This window comes from Nelumbo nucifera, chromosome 1 (assembly GCF_055504915.1).
Source record: "Nelumbo nucifera cultivar China Antique chromosome 1, China Antique-T2T, whole genome shotgun sequence".
Classification (NCBI taxonomy): Eukaryota; Viridiplantae; Streptophyta; class Magnoliopsida; order Proteales; family Nelumbonaceae; genus Nelumbo; species Nelumbo nucifera.
The window spans coordinates 26,218,955-26,243,837 of NC_142649.1; the positions used below are offsets into that span (position 1 = coordinate 26,218,955).

General features: G+C 39.7%; 1 protein-coding gene across 7 annotated transcripts; it reads right to left on the reverse strand.

The window, feature by feature from the left end:
* Positions 1 to 1,813: 1,813 nt before the first annotated feature.
* On the reverse strand, positions 1,814 to 20,463 carry LOC104609635 (Ubiquitin carboxyl-terminal hydrolase family protein). 7 transcript variants are annotated; one of them, XR_016081168.1, is made up of 7 exons: positions 20,046 to 20,456; positions 16,615 to 16,773; positions 15,202 to 16,506; positions 6,478 to 6,652; positions 6,266 to 6,383; positions 5,412 to 5,472; positions 1,814 to 2,278 (listed from the first exon to the last, which is right to left on the reverse strand). XR_016081168.1 is itself a non-coding variant. In XM_088896328.1 (3 exons), exon 2 carries the CDS (start codon positions 16,580 to 16,582, stop codon positions 15,215 to 15,217), a length of 1,368 nt encoding a protein of 455 aa, XP_088752454.1. In that variant the 5' UTR covers positions 16,583 to 16,773; positions 20,046 to 20,456; the 3' UTR covers positions 9,958 to 10,995; positions 15,202 to 15,214. The 7 variants fall into 7 exon arrangements, 1 of the variants encoding a protein (XP_088752454.1); XR_016081166.1 differs by adding an exon at positions 9,849 to 9,886 and having other exon boundaries at positions 15,202 to 16,773; XR_016081164.1 differs by adding an exon at positions 9,849 to 9,923 and having other exon boundaries at positions 15,202 to 16,773.
* Positions 20,464 to 24,883: the final 4,420 nt, after the last annotated feature.

Here is a 24,883-nt window from a genome sequence, read left to right on the forward strand (position 1 = left end):
TGCCCAAACCCACTACCCCTTGACTCTTTTCTCTCCAGCAACGAAACCGTAGCCCCCTCCCTCCACCGGTTGCAACCTTCCTCCTTCAGTTCGTCATTATATTTGAACAAACTAACGATAACAGTTGATAACCTGCAGTATTTTTCGTACTTTACACACTTATCTCTGAGTGCTGGTTGGCAGAAACTGAAATGTCCTCCAATCTAGTTTGAGATAACTTTCCATCTGCATTGCCCATTTGCTTTTTATCTCAAAATTTTCTTTTTACGGTTTCCATCTTCTGGCTATTTGTAATAAAAATAAACAGATAGTTTTGTTATATAATCATCCTTGTCGGTTAATTGGGTTGTCTTCATTGAAGATGATTCTAGTAGGAGGATTCAATTGCAAGTTCATTATTTATTTTCCTTTTTTATTTCTTATGTATTTTAACCAGAGGATGGCTTCAAAGACTGTTGACTTGGAGAAGGGTTGGAAAGACATGGAGAAAGGGAAAGCCAAACTACTTTTTAACCGGCAGAACTCTACAAAAGATGCTATTTGCCGGTGAGATCGTTGGTCGCTGGGGGCAGAGGATTGCAACTGGGGATAGAAAAGAAAAATGAAAAACATCAAATTTGGCTTCAAGGGCTAACGTCGTAACCTGCTGGCCTCCACTCGTGTTTTGGGTAAGCACAGCACTAAGCACTAACGTTTTGCGAGGACATTGTGAAGCACCAACCACCAGGCTGTGACTTGTGAGGAGGAGAACGGAACTCCCGAACACCACCTAAATGGCTAAATGAACTACAAATGAGGCAAGAGGCGAAAGTCAAACAAGGTATGAGATTGAGAGAAAATGCAATAATAGAAAAGTTGAATCTCAATCCACATTTCCCCAATATTAGAAGATAAAGCAAAAGAAGACGCCCAAATTACCTTTCTTGAGGAATTCTTCCTTATTTCATCTTGGGTAAGAATATAATGTCATATTTTTCTTTAAAGGCTTTTCAACCATACGAGATAAACACAATAGAGTGGACTTGTGCGAGCATTCTTCTTCCACCCCTTTTATTTTCACCAAAGCAATTTCAGGAGGCCATGATTAATGGATACGATTAAGAGAAGCAGATGCACCCTCATTTACAAATGTAATTTGGAAGTCTTTTTTTTTACAGCAGATTTCTTGATCAACCGATTGATCGATAAACAAATAAGATTGCATAGAAGTCACAATGAAATTTTAGAAGGAATCGTCAAGTGTGGACTCTTCCGTCATATGACGGTTGTAGTGAATGTCAGCGTTGGTTTGGAGATTAATGTTGGTCATCTGTCTCAACTGAAGCAAAATCATTCAGACGTGGGATGGATGATGGATTTTACATCACAATAATAGATTAATAGTAGCAACAACAACAACAATCCAACTTTAAGGTCATATGGTTAGCCATAATCAGCGTCATTCAAGTGTTTTATTGGGTATGGGAAGAGGTCAGTGAGAATTAAAGGGAATATCATCTCTCTCCCTCTGTATCACATATTTAATGCATGCTTCTGTAATGAAAAATCAAGGAAGCAAACATGTAGACTGTGCATGTAATGTAACTCTTGGCTTTTCTAAATTTTAAGCAAAGATTTGAGTAAAGAAAGGCTGCTTTTGATTTGTGACCTTCAAATGGTTTGCACTAAATTAGCAGTAGCCAAGATTATCAAACTCCAAAAGATTCATTCACTATTGCTCTTAGAAATACCAAACCTTACAAGGGTGGAAACTGGAAAGACATGAGTTTTGACCATTACACCTGTGCCATGTAAATAAGCCCAAAAAGCATACTTTAAACCAAATTCGGATTAGCTGAATGCTTTAGCTGTTCAGTGGGCTGTCGAACCAATGATGAGGTTCCATGCCAGTAACAAATTCACGGTCCCACTGTGAAAGATACAGGCCCCATATATTTAAATACTAGCTAGACCTTTGCTCCTTTAAACCTTGTTTTAATCACAAACACTATTTGTATTCTACAAATACAACTTGCCACACATCTTTTAGGCTTGAAGAAGCCAGCTTTCTTTTACATCAAGTAATACTTACAATCTACACCATACAGTAATTATCATATATCGAACTGAAATCAACTATCTTTCATTCTTAGAAAACTGTGTGGCTTGAAGATTCTATCTTTTTCATCAAAATTCGCTGAACATGGAAGAAAAGCACAAATACCAGACCAGCAAAACCTCAATGCCGCTTCCAGTTCCTTCTCATCAGCACAGTTATACCCCAAGAGATAAGCACGTGCTATCACATAAAAACACAAAAAGATGAGAAATAAAATTTAAAAAACACTCATCATAAAAATTTGAGAGACTAAGTTTTTTTCCTTTCTTGGAAATGTTTCTGCAAGTGGATCCATGCAGACATTAAATCCAGATGTTTCATCTTGGTGAGGCATGGTAAAATCATTCAAAGACCAGACTGTCAGCAAGTTATGAATACATGACCTTCTAAACAATGCTAGAATGTTAACATGTAGTAGTAAATGGATCCATGTTTTCAACCTGCCATTCAGCCAGGCAGTAGAACTGTTCAAGCCATCACCTGGCGTCAATTCCGGCCATAATAAATCCTACACCTGGAATTCGATCAAAACCCATTAGACCCAGGCGGTTGAACCATTGACCCGCTTGACCAGGTAACTGGGTCACTGGTTACAAATACAATTTATATGAGAATTTCCAGAGGTCACAATTTTGCACTTGGTGATCGAATTGGTATGATCTTTTTTTCTTTTTCTATTTTGGATAACTTAATGCAATCCATGCATTCCTTCAGCACCTTGGGCCACTATATTTTTTCACAAACAATGCTTATTTTGGCCTCAAATCTTAATTATTAGTATAAAAAATAAAAACTGAAAAAAAAAATATACAGAATATAATTATATATTTTGAATATGTGTATAAATAATATTATTATGTATATATTATGTAATTATGCATATTATATATATAACATATTTATTATATTTATTATATTATATCCATATGATGATGTGTCACAGGTTGACCGGCAGCAGCGGATGTGTTCCCAGTTTAGATTTGGCTTGAATAAAATTATTATTAAGGGATACTTGAAGTTGCATGTTTTTATTCATTTATAATAGGAGATTCATAAAACCTCATTAAGTTTGCACTCCAAAGGGCATATAAAAGCAATTAAGATGAAGGGCCTTAATCCTTGCAATTTGCGGATGACACATTCATTTTTTGTGAGTCTGGAGATCCCTCAAAGGCTAGAAACTTAAAAGGAGTAATAAAGTTGTTTGAATGCGCGTCGAAGATGAAGGTAAATTTTGAAAAGAGTTGTGTAGTGGGGGTAAATTTGGAGATGGAGGAATTGAGTGAGGTAGCAGAGTCCTCAGGTTGCCTTACATCTAGCTGGCCCTTGAAGTACTTGGGTATGCCTCTAGGAGATAATCCAAGAGAAGGAAGATTTTGGAATTCGATCGTAGAAAAATGCACAAAGAAGCTGGCAGTTTGGAAGAGAAACTACATTTCGCTTGGGGGTCGGATCACTTTAATTAGATCTACTCTTGCGAACTTGCCAACTTACCTTCTATCTGTCTTTAGAATGCCACAAAAGGTGATTTTGAAGGTAGAGAAAGCCGTGAGGGATTTCTTGTGGGAGTCAGGGGAAGGGAGGAAGGATCATGTGGTTAGGTGGGAAATAGTGTGTAGGAGGAAGGAGCAGGGGGGATTGGGATTAGGCAATCTAAGGAAGAAAAATACAGCATTACTAGGTAAATGGCTATGGAGGTGGCCTCTAGAAAGGGAGAAACTTTGGCATAAAGTGGTAAGGAGTGTGCATGGTGTTGCAAACAATGAATGGGATGTTGGTGTATCTCGGCGTGTTACGCTGAAATCCCCATGGAAGGCTATTCATAGTATTCTTCCCGTTTTCCTGAACCTGATCAGGTATGATGTTAGCACTGGAGATAGGGTTTTGTTTTGGGAGGATGTTTGGATTGGTGATTATGCCCTCAAAGACCTCTTTCCCTCCTTGTATTCCATCTCGTGTTTTAAAAACAAGCCAATTCAAAGGTTTGTATCCTCATCCTTTTCTTCTGGCATAAACTGGAATCTGGGTTTTAGAAGAGGTTTGAGAGATTCTGAGCATGACCAGGCTGCTTTGCTCCTCAAAACTATTGATTTTGTTTGCTTGGACCCTTCTTCTGTAGACTCCCGTATTTGGAAGCCTTTACCATCGGGTTCCTTTTCTTGTGCCTCCTTTGCTTCTTTGTGCTCCTCTCCAATGCCTCAACCTTTTCATAGCAAGGAAGTTTGGTCCAAACCTATCCCTCCTAAAGTTGGAGCCCTTTGTTGGGAAGTCTCCCTCGGGAAAATCAACACTTTGGATGTTTTGCAAAAACGAAGACCTAGTCTTTGTATCTCTCCTAACTGGTGCACCCTATGCAAAGCTAACGAGGAACGTTGCTACCATATACTAATCACTTGCCCTTTTGTTGTAGGCCTTTGGGAAAAGCTTTTTGATCTTTTTGGGTGCAGGTGGACAGAACCGGTGCAGATTTGCAATCTTTTCGATCCTACAACTTTCAAGTGGCCAAAGAGAAGAGGAAGAGTTTTATGGAGGTGTGTTAGAGCTGCTTTGTTGTGGACTGTGTGGGAGGAACGAAATGCTAGAATCTTTAATGACAAGGAAAGGGATCAAACATGTGTGTTAGAAAGTATCTTATGTAGGGCCATAAGTTGGGTAAAATCCTTGGATCTGTTTTCCACCTACACTTTCGATGACATAAGGAGAAATTGGGAACAACTAGCTAAAAGTTCTGCAATCAGAAGCAAGCCGGTGGTGGATTGGAAGTCTCATAATGCAGGGGTCATTAAACTAAATTTTGATGGCAGTAGTTTGGGCAACCCGGGGCCATCAGGAATAGGGGGAGTCTTCAGAAATGATGAGGGTCAGATTGTAGCTCTATTTTCTGGTCCTATAGGGTGGGGAGACTCTGTTAATGCAGAACTCCAAGCTGTGTTACAAGGAGCAGAATATGCAAGAGAGTTGGCAGTGGAGCATTTAATGATTGAAGGTGATTCCGAATTGGTTATTGGATGGCTAAAAGAACCAAAGACAGCAGCCTGGCCGTACAGGGGGGCTTTGAGAAGATTTAAGTGGCTGACTTCAAATATTTCAGTCACAGTTCAATGGGAAAGAAGATCGGCAAATGGGCTGGCAGACCTTCTAGCTAAACAAGGAGTACATAGGAATCAGCTCTTTTGGGCTCAATTGTAAGCTTTATGATGTAGTTTGGAGGCTGCACCTCGTGCCTCTTTGTGGGGACTTGTATGATGAATACTTAGTTCTTTATTTAATAAAATTTTCATTATCATTATCTATCAAAAAAAAAAATCCTTACCAAATCGGCCAGATCCCATAAATGGTTCTGCTTCATCTGTTAAACCACCTTGCTGTTGTTCCTGAGTTTTTAATAAAAGACCATTAGATTAAACCAAACAATGCAAGGCATGTACTGCTTTTTTCTGCTTCAAAATTCTCATCCCTATGAAATTCAACTAGATCTTTTCCTCTTGCAATAATGGATGAATACTATGCATCCAATTGAAAGGATATTTACAAAGCACTAAAATGGCATTCCAATCCACCTAGAGGGAGAGCTCTAAATAATACATTCTACCAGAGGCTAAACATGGAAGGGCTTACTGCTTGACATAGGAAAAAAGGGAACAAGTATACCAGTTTGTTACAGACTCTAGCAATTCAATGATAATCCATCAATCAGCATGGACAGAATATAATCATTCGACTATTTCTTATCTACCACTAACTCCATCTAAGAGGTTATCCTGAAAACAGAGCAATGAAGAACTCAAAATTATAAAAGGACCCATTGGAAACATTTCCACAAGAACCAGTAAGACCTTAAGAAATATTCTCAATCCTTCACCCTAGGTTTTGTCACAAAGGTGCATACCACCCACTATACAAGTCCGGCCACTATGAAGTATGCACCTAGGAGAGCACCTTTAAGAACATTATTATCAACACACCAACAACTATCACATAAGAAAAAGAAAGGCAATGGAGAGGGGAACTGCAAAGGGATGTCAAAAGAAAGGAAATAAGAAAAATACCTAAAGGTCATTTTCACGTATAATTCAACAAACAAAATGTTAAGTGGGTAGTAGCAGAATTGCAAACAAGTAAAGAAACAGTATGAAACATATGTAGGCCAGGATACACATTACTCACAGCATCTGGTTCCATTTCTGAAGGAGAGAGCATTCTATCAAAACAGTGCCCAGATATTGTACAAACCAGAAGCCACTGGAGGTATCCAAAACAACTTCTCTGCATGTATCATCACACACTGCAGGAGCAATCAATAAAATGAGACATGTAAGGCCCAAATTTCATGAACAAAGGACCAACTAGTGTGATGATCTCATAAGAGTAGTTCCTACCATGAACACGACCAGTTTTCTCACAAATGAAAACATCTCCAATTTGATAGTAAGAACATGTTTCCCCAGAACAAGCATGGTCAACAACCACTTCATCTGTCATGCCTTTACTGCTTCTCCACATAGATACTTGATCAGCCACTGTTTTGTCCAGAATTATGCGATCATCATTCACCTTCAAATGCAAACAATTCAGAATGGCCTAATCTGAATATCACATGAAGATATGCACATAGTTGTCGAGGTATCACTTAGGCAACAAAGCACCTTCAATGTGACCCATCTGACCTTAATGCCATGACTTATATCAAAAAGCCATCCATCTAGGTGACTAGGCAACAGAAATCACAAGATGACACCCTATTGTAATCACAACAAAACACACACACACACACAAGAACAGAGGTTTTGAGGAGAAAGAAATTGAAATATTGAAATTAATGGAATTAAAATGTTGGCCTTTTTAGATATGATGATTCTCTGTGTTATGAGGGGAAAATTTATGCTATTAGTGAAGTGTTGCTAGTCTTTCAACTTAAACATATGATGATTGGTATATAAAACCAAGGAACCTAGAATTCAGTTTCCTTGTCAAATTCTACTACCTAGATGACTAGGCACTCCACTGTTTCCCAACATTGCCCAAATGTGTTGACAACTATGGATATATATGAAAGTTGGAAGACAGAAAAAGGCCATCTTGATAGCATCTTCCATGAATATGGCACAAATGCAGGATTGGGCCCTCACCATTCAATGGTTCCTCCAAAAAGACCCCTTGGCCAAACAAGCAACCACAAATTTAGTGATCCTAAACATCTAAGCGCAACCTAACAGTCCCTATAGAAGTTTTTTTATCAATAACAGAACCTTTTATTAACAAAATTAATAGAAAAGTAAAAAGGAAGCAAAGGGAGAGATAAACTCACTTAACCCTCCCCGAGAAACAAAAAAAATAATAAAACAGAATTACAACACAGCCCAGAACATTTGATCCCTTCCCGGTTCCCACCCCTTGTTTAGCGAGAGCATCCGCAAAGGAGCTAGCACATCTCTTTACCCACTGCACCCAATAGAATACAAAGTTCAAATAAATATTTCAGAAGTCAAAAAAAAAAATCAAGGTTCTCAATATATCAGTTTCAAATTTGGGCAATATCTCAAATGCCATCCATTTTTTGTATGGAACTATGGGTCCTATATTATTTAAAAATTAAAGACCAAAATTGTAAATCAGCATTTAGAATTTAAGAACACTTGACTATCAAACTAGAATTTCCTTTAACAAGGAAGAGAAACAGTTACAGGAGATAGATGGTGGAGAAGAGTGGAAGTGGAGTTATAACACCAATCCAAGAAGAAGAGATCAGCATGAGAAATCAAAAGAGAGGAGAAAAACTTCGAAGAATGACAGCAGAGAAAGGGGAGCAGACAACGTTCAAAGAAAATGAGATTGGTAGTCTGGCCAAGAAGTCTATTTCAGCTGCTGATGCACAAGAACGGGGCAATTGTTGTGTTCAAGGGTTACAGTGAGAAGAAGTGATGATGTAAACATAAACATAACAGATGTCAGCAATCACAGACAGTTAAGCAGTCTTGATTTTGTGAGAGAAAGGGGGAACAAGAGGAGAAGGAAGATATCAGAAAGGTGGATGAGAAGTTGGTTGGTTACAAAGGTGCAGGAGAGGAAGTGAAAACTGGGAGGTAGAAGAGGAGGTCCAAGAGGTGTCAGTGGTTAACGGGAATTTGGAGGAAGGAGAGGTAGCAAGTGCTGGTAGAAAGTCGATTTTAATTGAGTTAGAATATCTGCTAAGGGCCTGGCTGACAGCCTAGGTAAACAAGGGTCAACCAGGGCTGAGTTGTTTTGGACAGCACCTTAATTGTGGACTCTAGCACTTCCTTGTTGAGATGCTTGTAACTGCTTACCTTTATAATTTAATGAATGGATTTACTGTTTCCAATCAAAAAAATAAATGCTGATAGAAAGTCAATTAGGGTAGAAGAAAGGGAAGGGCAGAATAGAGAACAAGATGAAAGGGAGAGGGAGGGAGAAGGTAGTGTTGCAGGAGACGGGAGTGAAAGGAGAAAGGAGGAAGCAAAATTCGAGGACAGAAGCAACATATTTATAAAAGGAAAAGGCAGTATAGAACAAGACAGTTGGAGGATTTTGGTGATCAGGAAGAGGGGACAAAGGAATAACAGGATCTGGATGAGGAGATAGAGATGGAAGAAACAAATACAATTCAAAGTACAGTTGACTTGGAGACAGTAGTGAATAGGGAGGTAGAAATGAGCAAGATGTTCGGGTTTTTTTTTCTACAGGGTGAAGAACTTGCAAGGGGTACATTTAAAGAGTCGGAGGATAGGTATAGGGAGATAGAGAAATTGGTACACAATGAGGGTGATCTCAATGCAAGGGAAAAGGAGTCTAAGATGGATTGAGGGTTGCTTAAAATGTTGGAGTGTTTTGAGAGAGGAGGGGAGTTGAGTTTAAGAATTGCAAAAGAATGTGGTGTTGGAGTTGGAAAGGATTAACGAAAGCTCTAAAGAAGTGCAAGATCGTAAGAAGAATCTTAATGCAGTGAAACGTTTTAAAAGGCATAAACAAAAACAAGCTATTCCTGTTTCAAAAGTGTTTGCCAGGTTGAAAGGAGGTGTGTCTGGAATAGTGCCTAATAAAAAAATGAAGAAAGTTAAAAAAGTGTCGAAGAGGCTTAATGAGGCTCTGACTTTTGCCTCTGAAGTGTCTGTATAATTTAGTGTATTTTCAGTTGGTGGGTAGTGGTTATCGAAGTTTTTGCGGGTGTCAGAGTTAGTAGTGTTGTAATAAAAAGTGGTGTTTAGGTTGAAGAGAGCTTGGAGGAGTGAACTGTGAAGGACTAGCACCAAGGGACACTGGCACAAAATTTACTGCAGATGAACTGACACCAAGACCATTCCCATGAGAGATTTGAAAAGTTCTTCGCCTAGTATCAGGACTAGCTCCAAGGATTGGTACTCCACCTTGTGCATGGATGCTCATACCAGATGGACCAACAGGTGAATAATATGCATACATACTACGATTATCACCATATAGCTCCCATAGCAGCTTCCAAACCCAGCATTGTCATTATGGCTTCCTAAGCTGCCATAACTACTGGCATGAGAGTATGAGGTCACCTGAAAATGTTGGCTGCTCTGTAGAGGACCTCTGTTCAATCTAAAATTATTGCACAAAAGGATAATATAATGATTAAGCTGAAACAAAGATAATATTGAAGACATGGGAAGGAAAATCCTGATATAAGAAAATGGCAACAGAAATTATTTTGAATACATGCTCAATCTCAAAGATAATATTGAAGACCACAGAGGAAAAGCAAATTCACCTGAGGGGAAAGACCAGAAGCAAACCAATGGCCACCACCTGGATGGTGGTCTACGTTAACATTCTAGGCAACAGACTGAAAAAGATAGTTAAGTAAGCAATCTGATGCTTGATTAACCAAAAAACGCAGTAAACCACATTTCAGACTCAGGAAAAAATAAAGTATTCTTTCAGGCATGATAAAACGAGTACCCCAAGTCAGGATTAGGAAAAAAACAAACAAACACATCATTTTTTTTTTGATGAATAATAACAAATTTATTGATTCAGAAGCAAATTTAGAGTGAGTTCATACATCATCCCGGCGAGAGGCTCGAGCTGCAGCCCCTCCTTGAATCTTACAAGTAAACTAGGAAAGAAAAACAAGAATCACAACTGAGCCCAAAATAATTCTTCCCTATTTACCCCTTGCTTAGCTAACATATCTGACAAAGTATTTGCTGATCTCCCCACCCACTGTACAGTGACCAACATATTCCTTGTCAACCAACTGAATTTCTTCATTTCATTCTTGTATCGCCACATAGCCTCTTCAGAATTTTTCAACCAACCCACCACCACTTTGGAGTCCCCCTCGATTATTAGTTGTTGTACCCCCAGCTGGTTTGCAAATTGCACCCCTTGTACAACAGCTAAGAGTTCTGCCCTGATGGAGTTCCCAAATCCCAAGGGACCTGAGTAAAGCAACAAAATCTCTCCCTTCGCATTTCTCAAAGCACCCCCCATTCCGGATAAACCTGGATTACCCATGCTACTTCCATCAAAGTTCAACTTTAGTAAGCCTTCGGATGGAGGAGACCAGCTTGTAATTGATTTGTCCTTTAGAGATGAACACCTCGCTACTGCTGACCAATTTCTCCAAAGGTCATTAAAGGAGAATTGATGAAAGATTTCCAAGGTCTTCAGCCAATGTATTGCCCTATGCAACACACAGTCTTTCAAATCCTGACTGCTCCTTTCATTTTCTTGAAAGATTCTAAGATTTCTTTCCTCCCAAAGAGTCCAAATCAAAGCAGCACAAGCACATCTCCACATAATTCTCCCTATTTTTGTAGGCCAATAAAAGGTAGAATGCTTGAAGAGCATGTGAACTTCTGCTGGCAGACTCCAACTACCCCCAAACAACGAAAGTAGCCAAGCCCAAAGGTCTGCAAAAAAGGGACAAGATATTAATAGATGGTAACAATCATCACCGTGAGCTCTACAGAGGATACACCAATTAGGAGAAATACAGAGGAAAGGTCTTCTCTTTTGTAGGTTATCTAAAGTGTTTACTTTCCCAAGGAATACTTCCCAACAAAATGCCATAATTTTTTGGGGAACTGGCCTACACCAAATTTCTTTTGACGGAAAGGGTTGGTGAGTAGAAAATTGAGAGATGGACTTGAAGAAAGAAGCACAAGTGAAGGTTCCATTGGGTCTAGGAGTCCAAACCCTCTTATCTGGCTTGGAGGGATCCAAACAAACCTAATTAAGACAACCAAGCAAAGCAGAAAGAGAATCAATTTCATCATCCCTAAGACCTCTATGAAACCCAAAATCCCAAGTAGGATCTAAGGGTGTTCCCAAAGGTGAGACAAATTTTGAGACCACCTCTTTTTTGTACAAAGAAATAGAAAATAGCGAAGGGAACAAATCCTTTAACGATGTGTCTCCTACCCAAATATCCTCCCAAAAATGGACAGAGTTGCCAGAACAAACTTCATACCTGATAAAATTGAGGAATTGAGAAAGGGTGTTGTGAATAGCCTTCCAAGGTGCTGCTAGGTTAGCTTGCCTCGATACACCAGCATCCCATCCATTCTCTGACCTCCCATGAATGTTTCCCACCACCTCATGGCACAATCTCTCTCTTTCCAAAGGCCATCGCCACAACCATTTCCCTAACAGATTTTGATTTTTTCTAGTTACCCTCCCAAGTCCCAAACCCCCCTCTTCTTTACTTCTGCACACAATTTCCCAATTAACCAAGTGATCCTTTTTTTCTTGTCCCGGCTCCCATAAGAAATCTCTCATCAACTTCTCCAATTTCCTAGCTTCCCTAACTGGTATCCTAAAAAAAGACAAATAATAGGTAGGTAAGTTAGCCAAGGTAGCTCTTATTAGGGTAATTCTCCCTCCTAAAGAGATATAATTCCTCTTCCATGAGGCTAATCTCTTCTCAAACTTTTCTATCACTGGGGTTCAAAATCTACTCTCCCTAGGATTTGCCCCTAAAGAAAGCCCTAAATATGACATAGGCCAAGCAGAAGTGGAACACTCAAGACACTCCACAATAGCCTCGACCTCCCCTACCTCCAAATTTATACCCGCTATGCAGCTCTTTTCCAGATTTATTCTCAAATTAGAGATACTTTCAAAACCTTTTATTAGCTCCTTTAGGTTTGCTACCTTTTCGCTAAGACCTCATTCACAAAAGATCATTAGGTCATCTGCAAACTGAAGGTGGGTGACGGGAACTTGGTGTCTCCCTATTCTCCAACCCCTAATGGCATCTTCGTTGTCAGCCTTAGTAATGATCCTACTAATCGCATCAGCTACTAAGGTAAAAAGGAAGGGTGAGAGTGGATCCCCTTGCCTGACACTCCTGCAAGCTGGAAAAAAGTCCCTCACCATACCATTTACCAGAATAGAGTAGTGACAAGTACTGATACACCCAAAGATCCAATTACACCACTTGTCCCCAAACCCACAGTTTTGCATAACCTCTAATAGAAACTTCCAGTCCACCAGATCATAGGCCTTTTCAAGATCCAGTTTACAAATGAATCCTCTCTTATTAGACCTTTTCATTTCCTCCACACACTCATTCGCAATTAAGATCTGATCTGTTATTTGTCGCCCTTGAATGAAAGCCCCATGTGTTTCACTAATGATAGAAGGAGGACTATTTTGATCCTCAATGAGAGCACTTTAGCCAGAATTTTATAGATGCTTGTCACCAGACTAATAGGCCTAAAATCTTTTGGGTGGTTGGCATCAATCTTCTTAGGTATTAGGGCCAAAAAAGTGGCATTAATTCCAGGGCTTATAGTGTGATTGTCTGCAAATTCCTTAAAGACTTCACAGAGATGGTAGTGGGAGTAGCAAAGGGGAGAAGAAACAGGTGGTTCTCACAAGAGCTAAGACACATGCAACCTCCACATTTATTTTTTGGAAAAGGTAAAGGATAGAAATATATTAACAGAAAAAAGAAAAAAAGAAAGTTATACACAACAGAGCTCAGCTCTCCCATAAAGATGAGAGCCTCTACATATTTAAATATTACTAAACATAGATATTTAAATATTAGTACCTTTATTCAACCCTTGGATGGTCTTCTTTTGGATAGGTCAAGAAGAGACCACAGAGTTTGGACTGCTTTGTGCTTTTAGGGTTTTCTTGTGTGCATCTTTTTTCAGTGCTTTGTTGTCAATCCTGCTTCAAGTCATGGTTTCCCTGTTAAGCTGTTTCGTGTGGACCTATACCCTTCAAAATTAAGGCTTTCTGCTAGGAAGTGATTCTGGAAAAGATCATCACATGGCAACTAGCAAAAGAAAGGACCAAACTGGTGAATCTCTCCTAATATGTACTTTCTGTGTAGAGCACACTAGGAGACCCCTTCACACTTAATAATCTCCCCTCCTTTTGTCTCTGCTATTTGGGATATTTTTTCTTCTCTTTGTTTGCCTGTAGGTGGTTCCTCTTGGCTGATTTGAAAAGCTTGTTCAGCAATTTATTCTTCTGTCTACCAAAGAAAAAGGACAAGGTTCCATGGAGATGTACAAGAGCAGCTATTTTGTGGACAACTTGGGAAGAAAGGAGCAAGAATATTTTTGAGGATAAAGAACTCTGTATGGAATATGGAAGTCAAAAACGGACTGTTACGATAAGGGAGGCCCATTGGATAAGAACATAGTGATACTTCACTGATGTATCATATGATGATATAGCAGGATGCAGGAACTAGCAGGTGGTAGCTGGTTCATCCTCCGCAATAGATAGATAAAGGATTCCTTGGCAACCGCCTGAGTCTCCTTGAATCAAGATGAATTCTGATGGTTGCATACTTGATAACCCTGGGAAATCAGGTATTGGGGGTGTTTCCAGACAAGCAAATGGGTCTATGATGGCTTTGTATTCGGCGTCAATTGGGTTTAGGGACTCAACAAGAGCAGAGCTGATGGCAGTCTTACATGAGTTAAAAATGAGGTAGAGACTCCAAAACAGGAACATAATAGTAGAGGGAGATTCCAGTGGTGGACTGCAATAGAAAAAATACACAAGGAACATTGACATACATGTATATGTTGAGGGAAATAAGAAAGTCGGCAGCAGTAATGATGATTACATTTCAATGGGTGCCTAGAAGTGCAAACATCATGGCTGATGCTTTAGCTAGGCAAGGGATTAGAAGATCTCAAATGTATTGGGAGGATTATATTGTACTTATTTAAGAAAATGCTACTCAACATCCAATGTTTTGTGTGAACAATAAACCTCTGAATGGGACCATTAGAAGGGGCATGAAACCCCCAAAAAATACTTTGTTAAAAGCTGAACAGCTATTTAAGAGGCATGATCCAGCATCAATTTTCTAGTCTAAATGTTGTTGGTCAAAACCAAGGTGATGATGGTATTAAATATGATCTATGTTCCAAGGCAACAAATGATATTAATGAAGAAAATTATTGCAACAAAAATTAACAAAGTATTAGCAGTAGAATAGCAACAACACCTGACTACTACATATTTTATATTTACAAACACACATATAATGTATGCATCATCCTAATACAGGAAAGGAAACAAAAACTACAAAGAACATTCTATCTCTATAGGCCGAAACCTAGACAGTGATGTTCTCCATCACAAGTTGCATCTAGTTATAGAAATTTCCAGTTCCCACATTCAAAATAATATTCAATCAGAACTAGCATCCAATTTATCAAAAATAAAAAATAAAACAATCAAAACATGCAACCAAAATTTTATTTTGCTAAAAAAACCTATATAGATACCCAATTTTATCATAACTTCTAAATTAAACATGGGGTGCACATTGAAATTTCTTTTTCTTTTTCAGGCAATCCACTGCCAAAATCATGTATACTTTGTTTTCATAAAACAAAGATCACATCTAATTCCTATTATTGCAGAAAGCTAAATAAATATATCCACGTCTGTGTTATAATAATAGAGATGCCAAAGGAAGACTCTGGTGCAAGATCTAGCTGAGGTGAAATCCCTAGGTGAATAAGGCTTCTAGTGAAACTTGATTCAAATTTATAGAAAAGTTTGATACATAATTGTCTTTTCAACAAAAGACTAATTGAAGTACAAAATTAGGCTTAGAGAACAAGCATTATGTATACCCTCATGATCTTCTCAGTATCCTCTGTATGCGGCAGTGACCTCACCAACTTCCATCTCAGCATTATCAACATGAGAAACATCATCCAGAACCTCTTCATCTTCCTTATCCTCTAACTCCTCAAACCCATTCTTGCCTTCGGAATCATTGTCAAAAAGATCATAATCTCCTTCATTTTCTAAGAAGTCATTAAAAGTCTCAATTCTCCGTTTCCTTCCCCTGTAACCAGTAAGGCTTTGGACTTTTTCCTTCCAAAGCACCAAGGGACATTTCTCAATCAGCTCAGACCCTTCATAGGCTTCTGTTAAAAACACATTGAATCTCTTTCCCCTCTCAGAAACATAAAAAATGCCAAAATGCTTTAGAAGAAGACGCATCAATTTCTGAGGCATTACAAGTTCCTTTCGAAAATGAGTGAGGTGGTCAGTGACAAGTTTCTTCTCAATGGTAAAGCTAAGCAGTTCATGCATCACAGCAACTGCCCTTTTATCAAATTCTTGTGACCCAGCTTGGAGGTTTCGTGCATCAGCATACGGAGAAAGGTATGACCGTTTCTGAAAGTTATCAATTTTCCCCCCATAACGAAAAATCTTCTTATAGTTAGGAGGGAATTTCAAGGGGAAAGGAAATGAGAGCATTCCAGGGGTAGGGAGTTCAGATTCAGACACCCCTATCACCTTCTTCTCCAACTCTGTTATGGCCCAAGCTGGATTCCAAGAAACAAGTTCTAGGTATTCAATATCATCCTCTGATTTAACCACCCTAAAATGTTCAGGGTACTTATAGATCCACCTTGTTCGGAAATCATATGGCAGTCCAAAATCTCTTCGAAAATGTGCTATCTTGTCGACAGGAAGTCGCTTGTCCACAGACATCATCAAGAACCTTGTAACATGCTCAGCAGCTTTCTCTCCATGCTCCTCCAGAAGCTTTGCCTCTTCTTCCACCAAGTCCTCAGCCTCTTTGGTCATCCCACACCATATTACACCCTTTCTATCCTTGTACAATTCAAGCAATTTTGGTGATTTCCTAATGAAGTCAGAAATTTTATGGGGCTTTGGCAGGTTAATCTGCCTCCTGTACTGCTCCAGTGATCTTAGAGGAATAATTTGCTCTGGTTCTCTCTTCAAAACCTCCATAAAAAATAGCATCTTCGATACTACCTTCCACTTTTCTGTTGCTATTTCCAGATCATGCACTCTTTTCTTCTTGCTTCTGTCTTGAACCCGCTTGCTTGTGGTCATTAGACGCTTCTGCAAAAGAACTTCCCAATATCCATTTCCCATAGAAGTATATGCTCTCTCATCTGTCAATAAAAACCGGGTAGTTCCACTGAGTTTCTTCATCAAATCCAAGACTCTAAAAATGAAAGAGGTTGCCATTGATAGCTACTTGATGATAGACTGTTCAAAACCTTAAGTTTTTTGAAGGTATCTCCATTCCTTTATGTCCACTTTGGGAATCTACATATACCAATTGTAACTTTACATAAATATTCAAGTATTACACTTGAACCAAAATGTTACAAAGAGCTTGAATCATCCAGTGTCTAAATGACAAAATGTTTAGGTATCTGCAAGAATCCAAAAGAACCAAAATTAGTAAAACACGATGAACCATTAAATAATGCTTCTTAAAGACCACAAGGTTACATATAATGAGCACAGTGGCAAAAAAGGAAAAAAAAAACATAGAATTATTGCCATATGTACATTGGTATTTCTGCTGGGCAATAGACATCAATAAAAATTTATCACAGAAAGAGTGAGAATAAGCATCTTGTACTGTTGCAGCCCTTTATTTCATATTATCATTTTTGACAATTAAATGAAAGACACTTCATTATAGAGACAAGGGCACAGTACATATGCAAGGTGGGGAGGTAACAGCCCAGATATCAAATACAAAAATAAATCCAACAATATCTTAGACTCTCTGGATTGTGTTGAGCATACAGGAAAGCAATAAAATGAATAACATAGACTACAGCCAACTCCTGAAAACACTTAGATGACTTCAAAAATCTCTAATGTAGCCCAAAAGGAGCACCTAGATCAAATTATTTGAATGCTGGAAAAATATAGATGAGCTCTGACACGATTAATAATGATATTATCAGTCTCTAAGTATAGTTTTTTGCGAGTTTTCTGATAATCTTCAAAAATCTTTTTATTGCTCTCCTTCCAAATATGTCAACAAATGTCAAATGACACACAGCTCAAAAGAAAAAAAAAATCACTTTCTTGCTTGAACAGATGGCAACAAACAAAAAATCTCCTTGGAATAGGTCTCCAAGCTCTTAAACTTAAAAGCGAAAAGAAGAAACCCCATATAAATTTGGAGAAGCAACAAGTAATAAATAAAGTTTTCATACCTTCATCTGATTGAAACATGAATAGCAAATGCTAGCCATGTACAAATCCCTTCTATTTAAATGATCTTGTAAGTATATTGTCTATTGTGATTTGTGAGTAACTTTGCAAAAGCTTCCACCCTAGGAAGAATAGGATTTCCCCAAACACCCTTTATATCGGTTTCAACCACCTGATTATAGAAAAGTGCATTATAAAAGTATTTAACAATCAACCGACCATTACTGCATTCTTTCCACTATCTTGCATGCCGATCTTGTAAGTATATTGTCTATTGTGATTTGTGAGTAACTTTGCAAAAGCTTCCACCCTAGGAAGAATAGGATTTCCCCAAACACCCTTTATATCGGTTTCAACCACCTGATTATAGAAAAGTGCATTATAAAAGTATTTAACAATCAACCGACCATTACTGCATTCTTTCCACTATCTTGCATGCCCCCTCCCCCAGGGAAATTGATCCATCCTTGATTGAGAAAAACAACATCTGACGTGTTTAAGGATTCCAGAATTCTAAGACCTGAAGATATTGGATGTGCTTACTACAAATGCTATACAATTTGATCTCTGACGGTGATGACCAGACCACCACCACCACCCCTCCAAAAAAAAAGAATGGAAGACTTATTTCAGGCTTGAAAGCATATCTGATGCATCTAGAATCAACCGACCGTTACTGCATTCTTTCCACTATCTTGCATCCTCCTCCCCCAAGGGAAATTGATCCATCCTTGATTGAGAAAAACAACATCTGACATGTTTAAGGATTCCAGAATTCTAAGACCTGAAGATATTGGATGTGCTTACTACAAATGCTATACAATTTGATCTCTGATGGTGATGACCAGACCACCACCACCACCGATCCAAAAAAACAGAATGGAAGACTTATTTCAGGCTTGAAAGCATATCTGATGCATCTAGAATCAGTCAATCAGTTTTTGGCTATGCACCCAAAAATCAGTTGATATCATCTGTTGCCTAGAACAAATATTGTATATTGAACTTGTGGGATCCATATACCGCCATACCAACTGAACTAGCACTAATGACCTTTTTACTAGTAATGCAGATAAGAAAAATGCATTATTCACCAAGGCAGAAAAAAGAAGTACACAGATAGTTCAAAGAATTAGAAAGACCAGAAAAACAAAAGTGCTAGTAAAAATTACTCTGTTATCATGCAATGAACAAGAAATGTGCTAGGTTACTGCCCAACACAGGGGCAAAATTGAGGTGCCTTACCTCCTGTTACAGAGAAGGAAGGGGGGAAGAACGAAAAGGAAAATGACTTAGAGGATTCATGTCCCTGTCACAGCCACCTCATGTCCCTGTTGGAAGCAACGAGTTGCAGCTCCAGGAAATGCCAAATTCAACGTTGCTACAAGCCATGCCCTCCTGATTTCCAAGGCGTTGCTTGGAGCACCATTTTTTGTGGAAAAACAGTTCCAAACAAACGCCCGTTTCCTGGAGCACCATTTTTTTCCAACGTGGAGCTGATGTGGCATCGTTTTCTAGAGCAACAGCAATGATGCCAAACAGACGCAAAGACTGATGGTCATAACAGTCACACCGTAAAAGTTGATATTAACCCAACTTTCTCAATTTGACATTAAGAATACTCTTGCCCTGTCTGAATACACAAATAATAAGCATCATTTAAAGAAAACTATACCATGCATTTTGATATGTTGCGGACAAGTGAGTGGGGATTAGACCTAAGAAGAAAGGAAAAAAACACTTGTACACCTGAAGGCAGAACATTTAGAAGCTGGAACAGAGATTCAGTTTCTAAATGGATCTCTATTTCCAATTGCATGCACCGATTAAGAACGCTTCACTACATGTAAAGTACCAAAACGGAGATACAACATCCGAAAACAATACCAACTTCCTATCCTAGCTTGGTACAATACTTCTGCTTGTATAGCCTGGCCGTAGAAACAATGACTAGTTAAAATGGAACCCACCATAAACAAGACCATTTCAATCTGCTTCCAATTTATATTATTTACCGATTGAAGTAGTTAAAGATGTTCAGAACTGAAAGCCAAATGCATCATCACGAAAAAAAAGGAAAATTCATTCTTACAAAACAATCTACACTCTAATGATATAAAATTACTAATCTACTTCCCACACTTCCAGATTAGAATCTTAAAACAAATTTGCTTCACGGTTGCTCTAGACCAAAAATAATAATTGCTACTTTACCAAAAAAAAATATAATAATAATTGCTTCACCAGTGCATATCGATAACATAATTGAATCTACACTTTGGAGTTATTGATTGCAAGTAAAACATACAGATTTAATATGCAAAAAATAAAAATAAATAACAGGCTTCATTTTTTTCAAACTTGTTAAAGCCACAGAACCAAGCAACAAATATAGTTACGACAATATTGTTTCGTAATTCTTTATCGAGGGGAAATTGGTGTCCGGGGAGGGGCTGAAGAAGAGAGACAATACCTTTGGCGCAACGACGGTGGCAGCTCTTACCACGAGCCCCCGGAAGGACCTCTGGTTGAGTCCAATACTGGAAATCCCGATTAAAGAAACACAATAGTCCTGGATGGACTAAGTCCTTGAAGAGAAGGAAATACACGGGTTGAAATAGAAGAACCAGTAAGGAAATCCACGGGTCAAATGTATAAGAAAAAAATCATCTCAGACAAGTAATATCTGCATTTTATCAAAGCAAAAGACGAATTTCCATACAATCGAAAGTGAAGAATTGTTTCCACTGAAAACTTTTATCTTTCCACTGCAGAGAGGAAGAGGAGAAGAAGATAAACCCTAGAAACTCTCAGAGAGCTATGGGGATGTCACCTACTGTATACTTTGAACACCGTGGCCCACGGCCATGTATGAGGATGTCGAGGCTGAGGTATATTTCGAATGGCCCGTTTCGAAACGAAAGAGTCCGTTACGTTACTACTGGGATGAGATTAGACCTGTTCATGGGCCGGGTAATCCGATGGCCCGGACCGCACCCTGATCAGGTTTGGTCATGTAATTAGGTCCGCGGGCCTGACCTCGGGCCTAACACAGTAAGTCCGACTGTGTTTCGGACCAAACTCGGGATTTGTCAAAAAAGTCCGGCCCGAGCCCGGCCCGGCTCGACTCAGCATTATATATTTTATAAAATATATAATATTTATTTTATATATTATATAAAATATATAAATAATATAATATTTATTAAAATATATATTTATAATTTAATATATACATTTTTTATTCTTTTCTTTATAATCTCTCTCTCTATTCAGCCGCTAACAGTATGGGTTAAATTTCGGGCTCGGGCCCAGGCCCAGGCTTCGGGCTTTTATGAGGACCGGGCTCGGGCTCGGGTCTTAGAAAATTCTGTTAATATAGAGTGAAAGCCCGGCTCGACCCATAAACAAGTCTAGATGAAATTAAAGAGGTATCCTCTTGTATGATTAACAATAACAAAATAATTCTTAACTCACATTGAGTGGTTCAGACCCAAACATTACTGCATCAAGATTAACTAACTTTGATGCTTATTGCTGGAATTTTGGTAAATGTGTTATGGGATGTATAGCTCAGAACCATCAAGGCAAAGTACGGGAGTCTAAAGCTATAGAAATTGGAATATTAACTATCAACATCGCAGAAGCTTGGGCAGCTTGGGATGCCGATAATGTTGTTATTAATTATAGGGATCAGAAAATCGTTATCGAAGGAGATTCTAAGTTAGTAATTGATTGCCTCAATGGAAGACTATCCTCCGTGGAGATTGGAAAGTATCATCAAAGAATGTCAGAATCTAATTGACTTCTTCAATTTAAATATCAAATTCAAGCATGTATATTGGAAATCAAATCAAGCGGCAAACTAGTTAAAAGTTTTAGGTATTGTGATTTCCTTTTTATTTGTGATGCGAATGTAAGGAAAAGAGGTACCCCATCTTTGTCTAGCTCATCTTTTGCCAACAAAAAGAAAAAAGTCCTGTTTGGCCCATTTGGAAACGCTAGGAGAAAGCTAAAGCATACAAATTGTGTTTCTTGTATATCTTTACAAATGCACCAGATATCACTCATATGGTATATGATTTGTGGGGCCATCTTTATGACAGTTGGAGATCCGTTAGAAATGCCATAAAATAAAACAAATTTTATAATTTTATGATATGACGATAGTATCCTTGAAGGATTTGCTTAATCAAAAATTCAAAACCGAAAACAAAGCTTGTGACAGTGTATACCAGTAATCCATTGGGTGGGTTTAGATATTTTGTCCTTGCACTTGGTTTTGACCCAAAAATTTTAACTTTTTGGGCCGGATTCAAGCCTAGTTCCAATCCCACTTTATCCCAATTGTGTAATGGATTACACAATACGGGTAATCCTCCCCTAAACTCCTTCAACTCGGGTGAAGGCAAGATTTATCCCATATCTTTGCTATGACCAGCTAAAGAATTTAGGATACGAATCTGCTACCAACAAAATGCTATCAACCCTGTCCTAAGCAATTAGGGGTGGATTCAAACCAAGCCAAATACTTGGCTATTCGAGTTCAATTTGCAAAAATAGTGTAGGCTCAAGCTTGATTCGAGTTAGAGACTTGAACTTGAATTTGATTCCAAGTCAAGTTTTTTCTAAAAAAATAAAAATTATACATATAAAAATAATAAAAATAATTCATTATATATAAATATTTAAATGTATATGTATGTATGTATAATAAAAATTATTTATTTATTATATTAGGCTCAATTAGGCTCACATACCTCACGAGTCGAGCTTCACTGTGCTCAAGCCCGGTTCAACCAATCAAATGTGAAGTCTCCCTTGCGTTCAGTGCATTTTGGGAAAATGAAATAACCATCTCTCTCTCTCTTATATATATCTATATCTATATATATATATATATATAAAACAAGTTATTGAAGAAATTTTCTCCTATTTTTGAATTTTTATTTTTTTATTCTATATCATTTTCAAAACTGTGCAATAAAACAAGTGTTTTAATTCAATTTCCCATCCACTTTGGAGTTTTCTATTTCACTCCACTGTCAACCCACCTTTTTATATGTTGATCACCTTCCCACCACTTTTCATTCTTGAATTTCATTATAAAGGAATGTATGTGTAAAGCAGATATTTAGGAAGGAACATATGTTGGTAGGATACTGCTCTACTTTCCTCCTCACAATAATCCCCTCCTTCCATTACTATCACAATCATTCTCACAACGATTGTGATGAAAGAAGATTTGGCCCGACCTCGTAATCACTCAACACGTGGCAAAGGCAACAGCTCGACACAACAGCACGCCCAAGGCGCAAGCTCCGAAAGGACGAATCAGCGGTCCGAACTCCCTACAAGGAGCCCAAGCTCTCCCTTAGGCCCCGAGCCTTACGAACACAAAGGGCAACAACCCGAACTGGCCTACCCCATAGCAATTCGGGACACACCTCTATCCGAACTCAAGACTTCACCTCGCTCACCACTCCAGCACTTTGCCTCCAGGACGCAGAACTGAACAACCGTACCGTGCCTGACACCGAAGGAGTCCGTATCCAGGGGCGGCACACCTGAATGACTTGGGATCTGACGCTTGACAGCCGCACTTCAACGGCCACCTGTCACCGCCATCTCCAGTTACAGAGACAGCTCCGACAAAGAGAGCAGTGGCGGTTCTGCCCTAGCAAAGGTGATGACACCCGAACTGGCAAGAGCGCAGAGATAATCATACCCGACCTAACAGAAGCTTAGGAGTGAGTGCGCAAAGTGGTTATAAAAGGCTCCCTACCCCCCAAGAACAAGGTATATAAACTTTGCGCCATCTGGTTTTATCTTGCCTTTGAAAGACTACTAACTTGAGCTTCGAAGCAATCTCACCGGGTTCCTCCCCGGAGATTCCCCACTTTCTTCTCCATTTTAGGCCCCTTGTTGCTTCAGTCAGAGGCAAGATCGTTGACAGCTAAGACCGGCCGGATTGCGCACCATCAATTGGCGCCGTCTGTGGGAAACGCTTCTAAAAGCCTCCCTCTAAAACTCTCATAACCTCTTTTTCTCTAAAAAACCCCAACACTCATGGCTTCTTCCAGCAACGCCGGACGTGGCACAGAGATGAACACCACCGGGGAACAACTTCAAGTCCCCGTGGTGTGCATTGGACAGTTCACCATCCCCCTTTCGGTGGATGGGATCCCCAGCCTGAATGCGTCACGAACAGTGGCGCCCGTAAACCTTCCCGCCATGAATGTCCCCTTTCCACTCCCTGTCGAAACAACCTTTACTAAACCAACTGTTGTCCCCTGGCGACCAGCCAAAACCAGTTTGACGACCTGATGCAATGCATGCGGGCAATGCAAGCCCAAACGCAACAATTCCAGCAGCACCAAGTACTGCACCACATCTCCCAGTATCACTATTAGTAGTAGTTCCCCCAACTACCTCCAAACCAACCACTGCTTCCACCTCGACACCCTGCTCCAAAGCCGGTTAAGCCCTCCCCTCAAGGTGAACGCCATCACCAAGGAGAAACCTCCCAGCTTCAGAACCCCCACAAGAGCCAGGCCTCATCCCCGGGCCGAGGGAAAAGAAAAATCACCCCCGCCTCTCAGCTCGCCGGCGGGTCGGGAACCTCGCCCTCCAAGTCAGTGTCTCGACACTCCAAGTCTGAACTCCCGCTAATAGAGAATCGGTTAAGCGTCCTACCAGCAGACTACCAACAGTCCGGGCCCATCGAGCTCGGCAACATGGAGGCCAACAACGCTAGTATCAAGCCCACTCAGCAACGAAGGCGCTGGCAAAGTCGCCGAACTGCCACCCGTGTCCTACCCGAGCTCAGAGGTAAAGAAGAGACAAGCTCGGACAAGGTAAAAGCTGTCCCTATTCTCTCAGTTCCTTCCCCCCTCTCATCATAACTCCTTGTAGTCCCCATGCCCAGAGACTTCAAGCTCCCCCCTTTGGACAAGTATGATGCATCCTTCGACCCCAACAACCACGTCGACGCCTTCTAGTCCCAAATGCACCTAGCCAGGGCCAGTGAATCGTGCATGTGCATGGCCTTCACCACCACCTTCAAGGGGGTGGCCCGCACTTGGTACCGGAACCTGGCCCCCGGATCAATAAGAAGCTGGACCCAGTTCGTGCAGGTCTTCACCGCACACTTTGTTACCAGCAAGCGGTGCCCCAGAACCGAGGAAAGCATCTTCGGACTAGTCCGAAGTGAACGAGAATCCATACAGGGCTACATCAAGCGATTCAATGATGCATGCTTGCAGATACCGCGACTGGACCCCGCGGTGCAGCTCACGGCGGCCAAGAGAG

Bases quoted from the DNA above. Each gene is read 5' to 3' on its own strand.
- LOC104609635 (XM_088896328.1), bottom strand. From the start codon at position 16,582: ATGGCAACCTCTTTCATTTTTAGAGTCTTGGATTTGATGAAGAAACTC.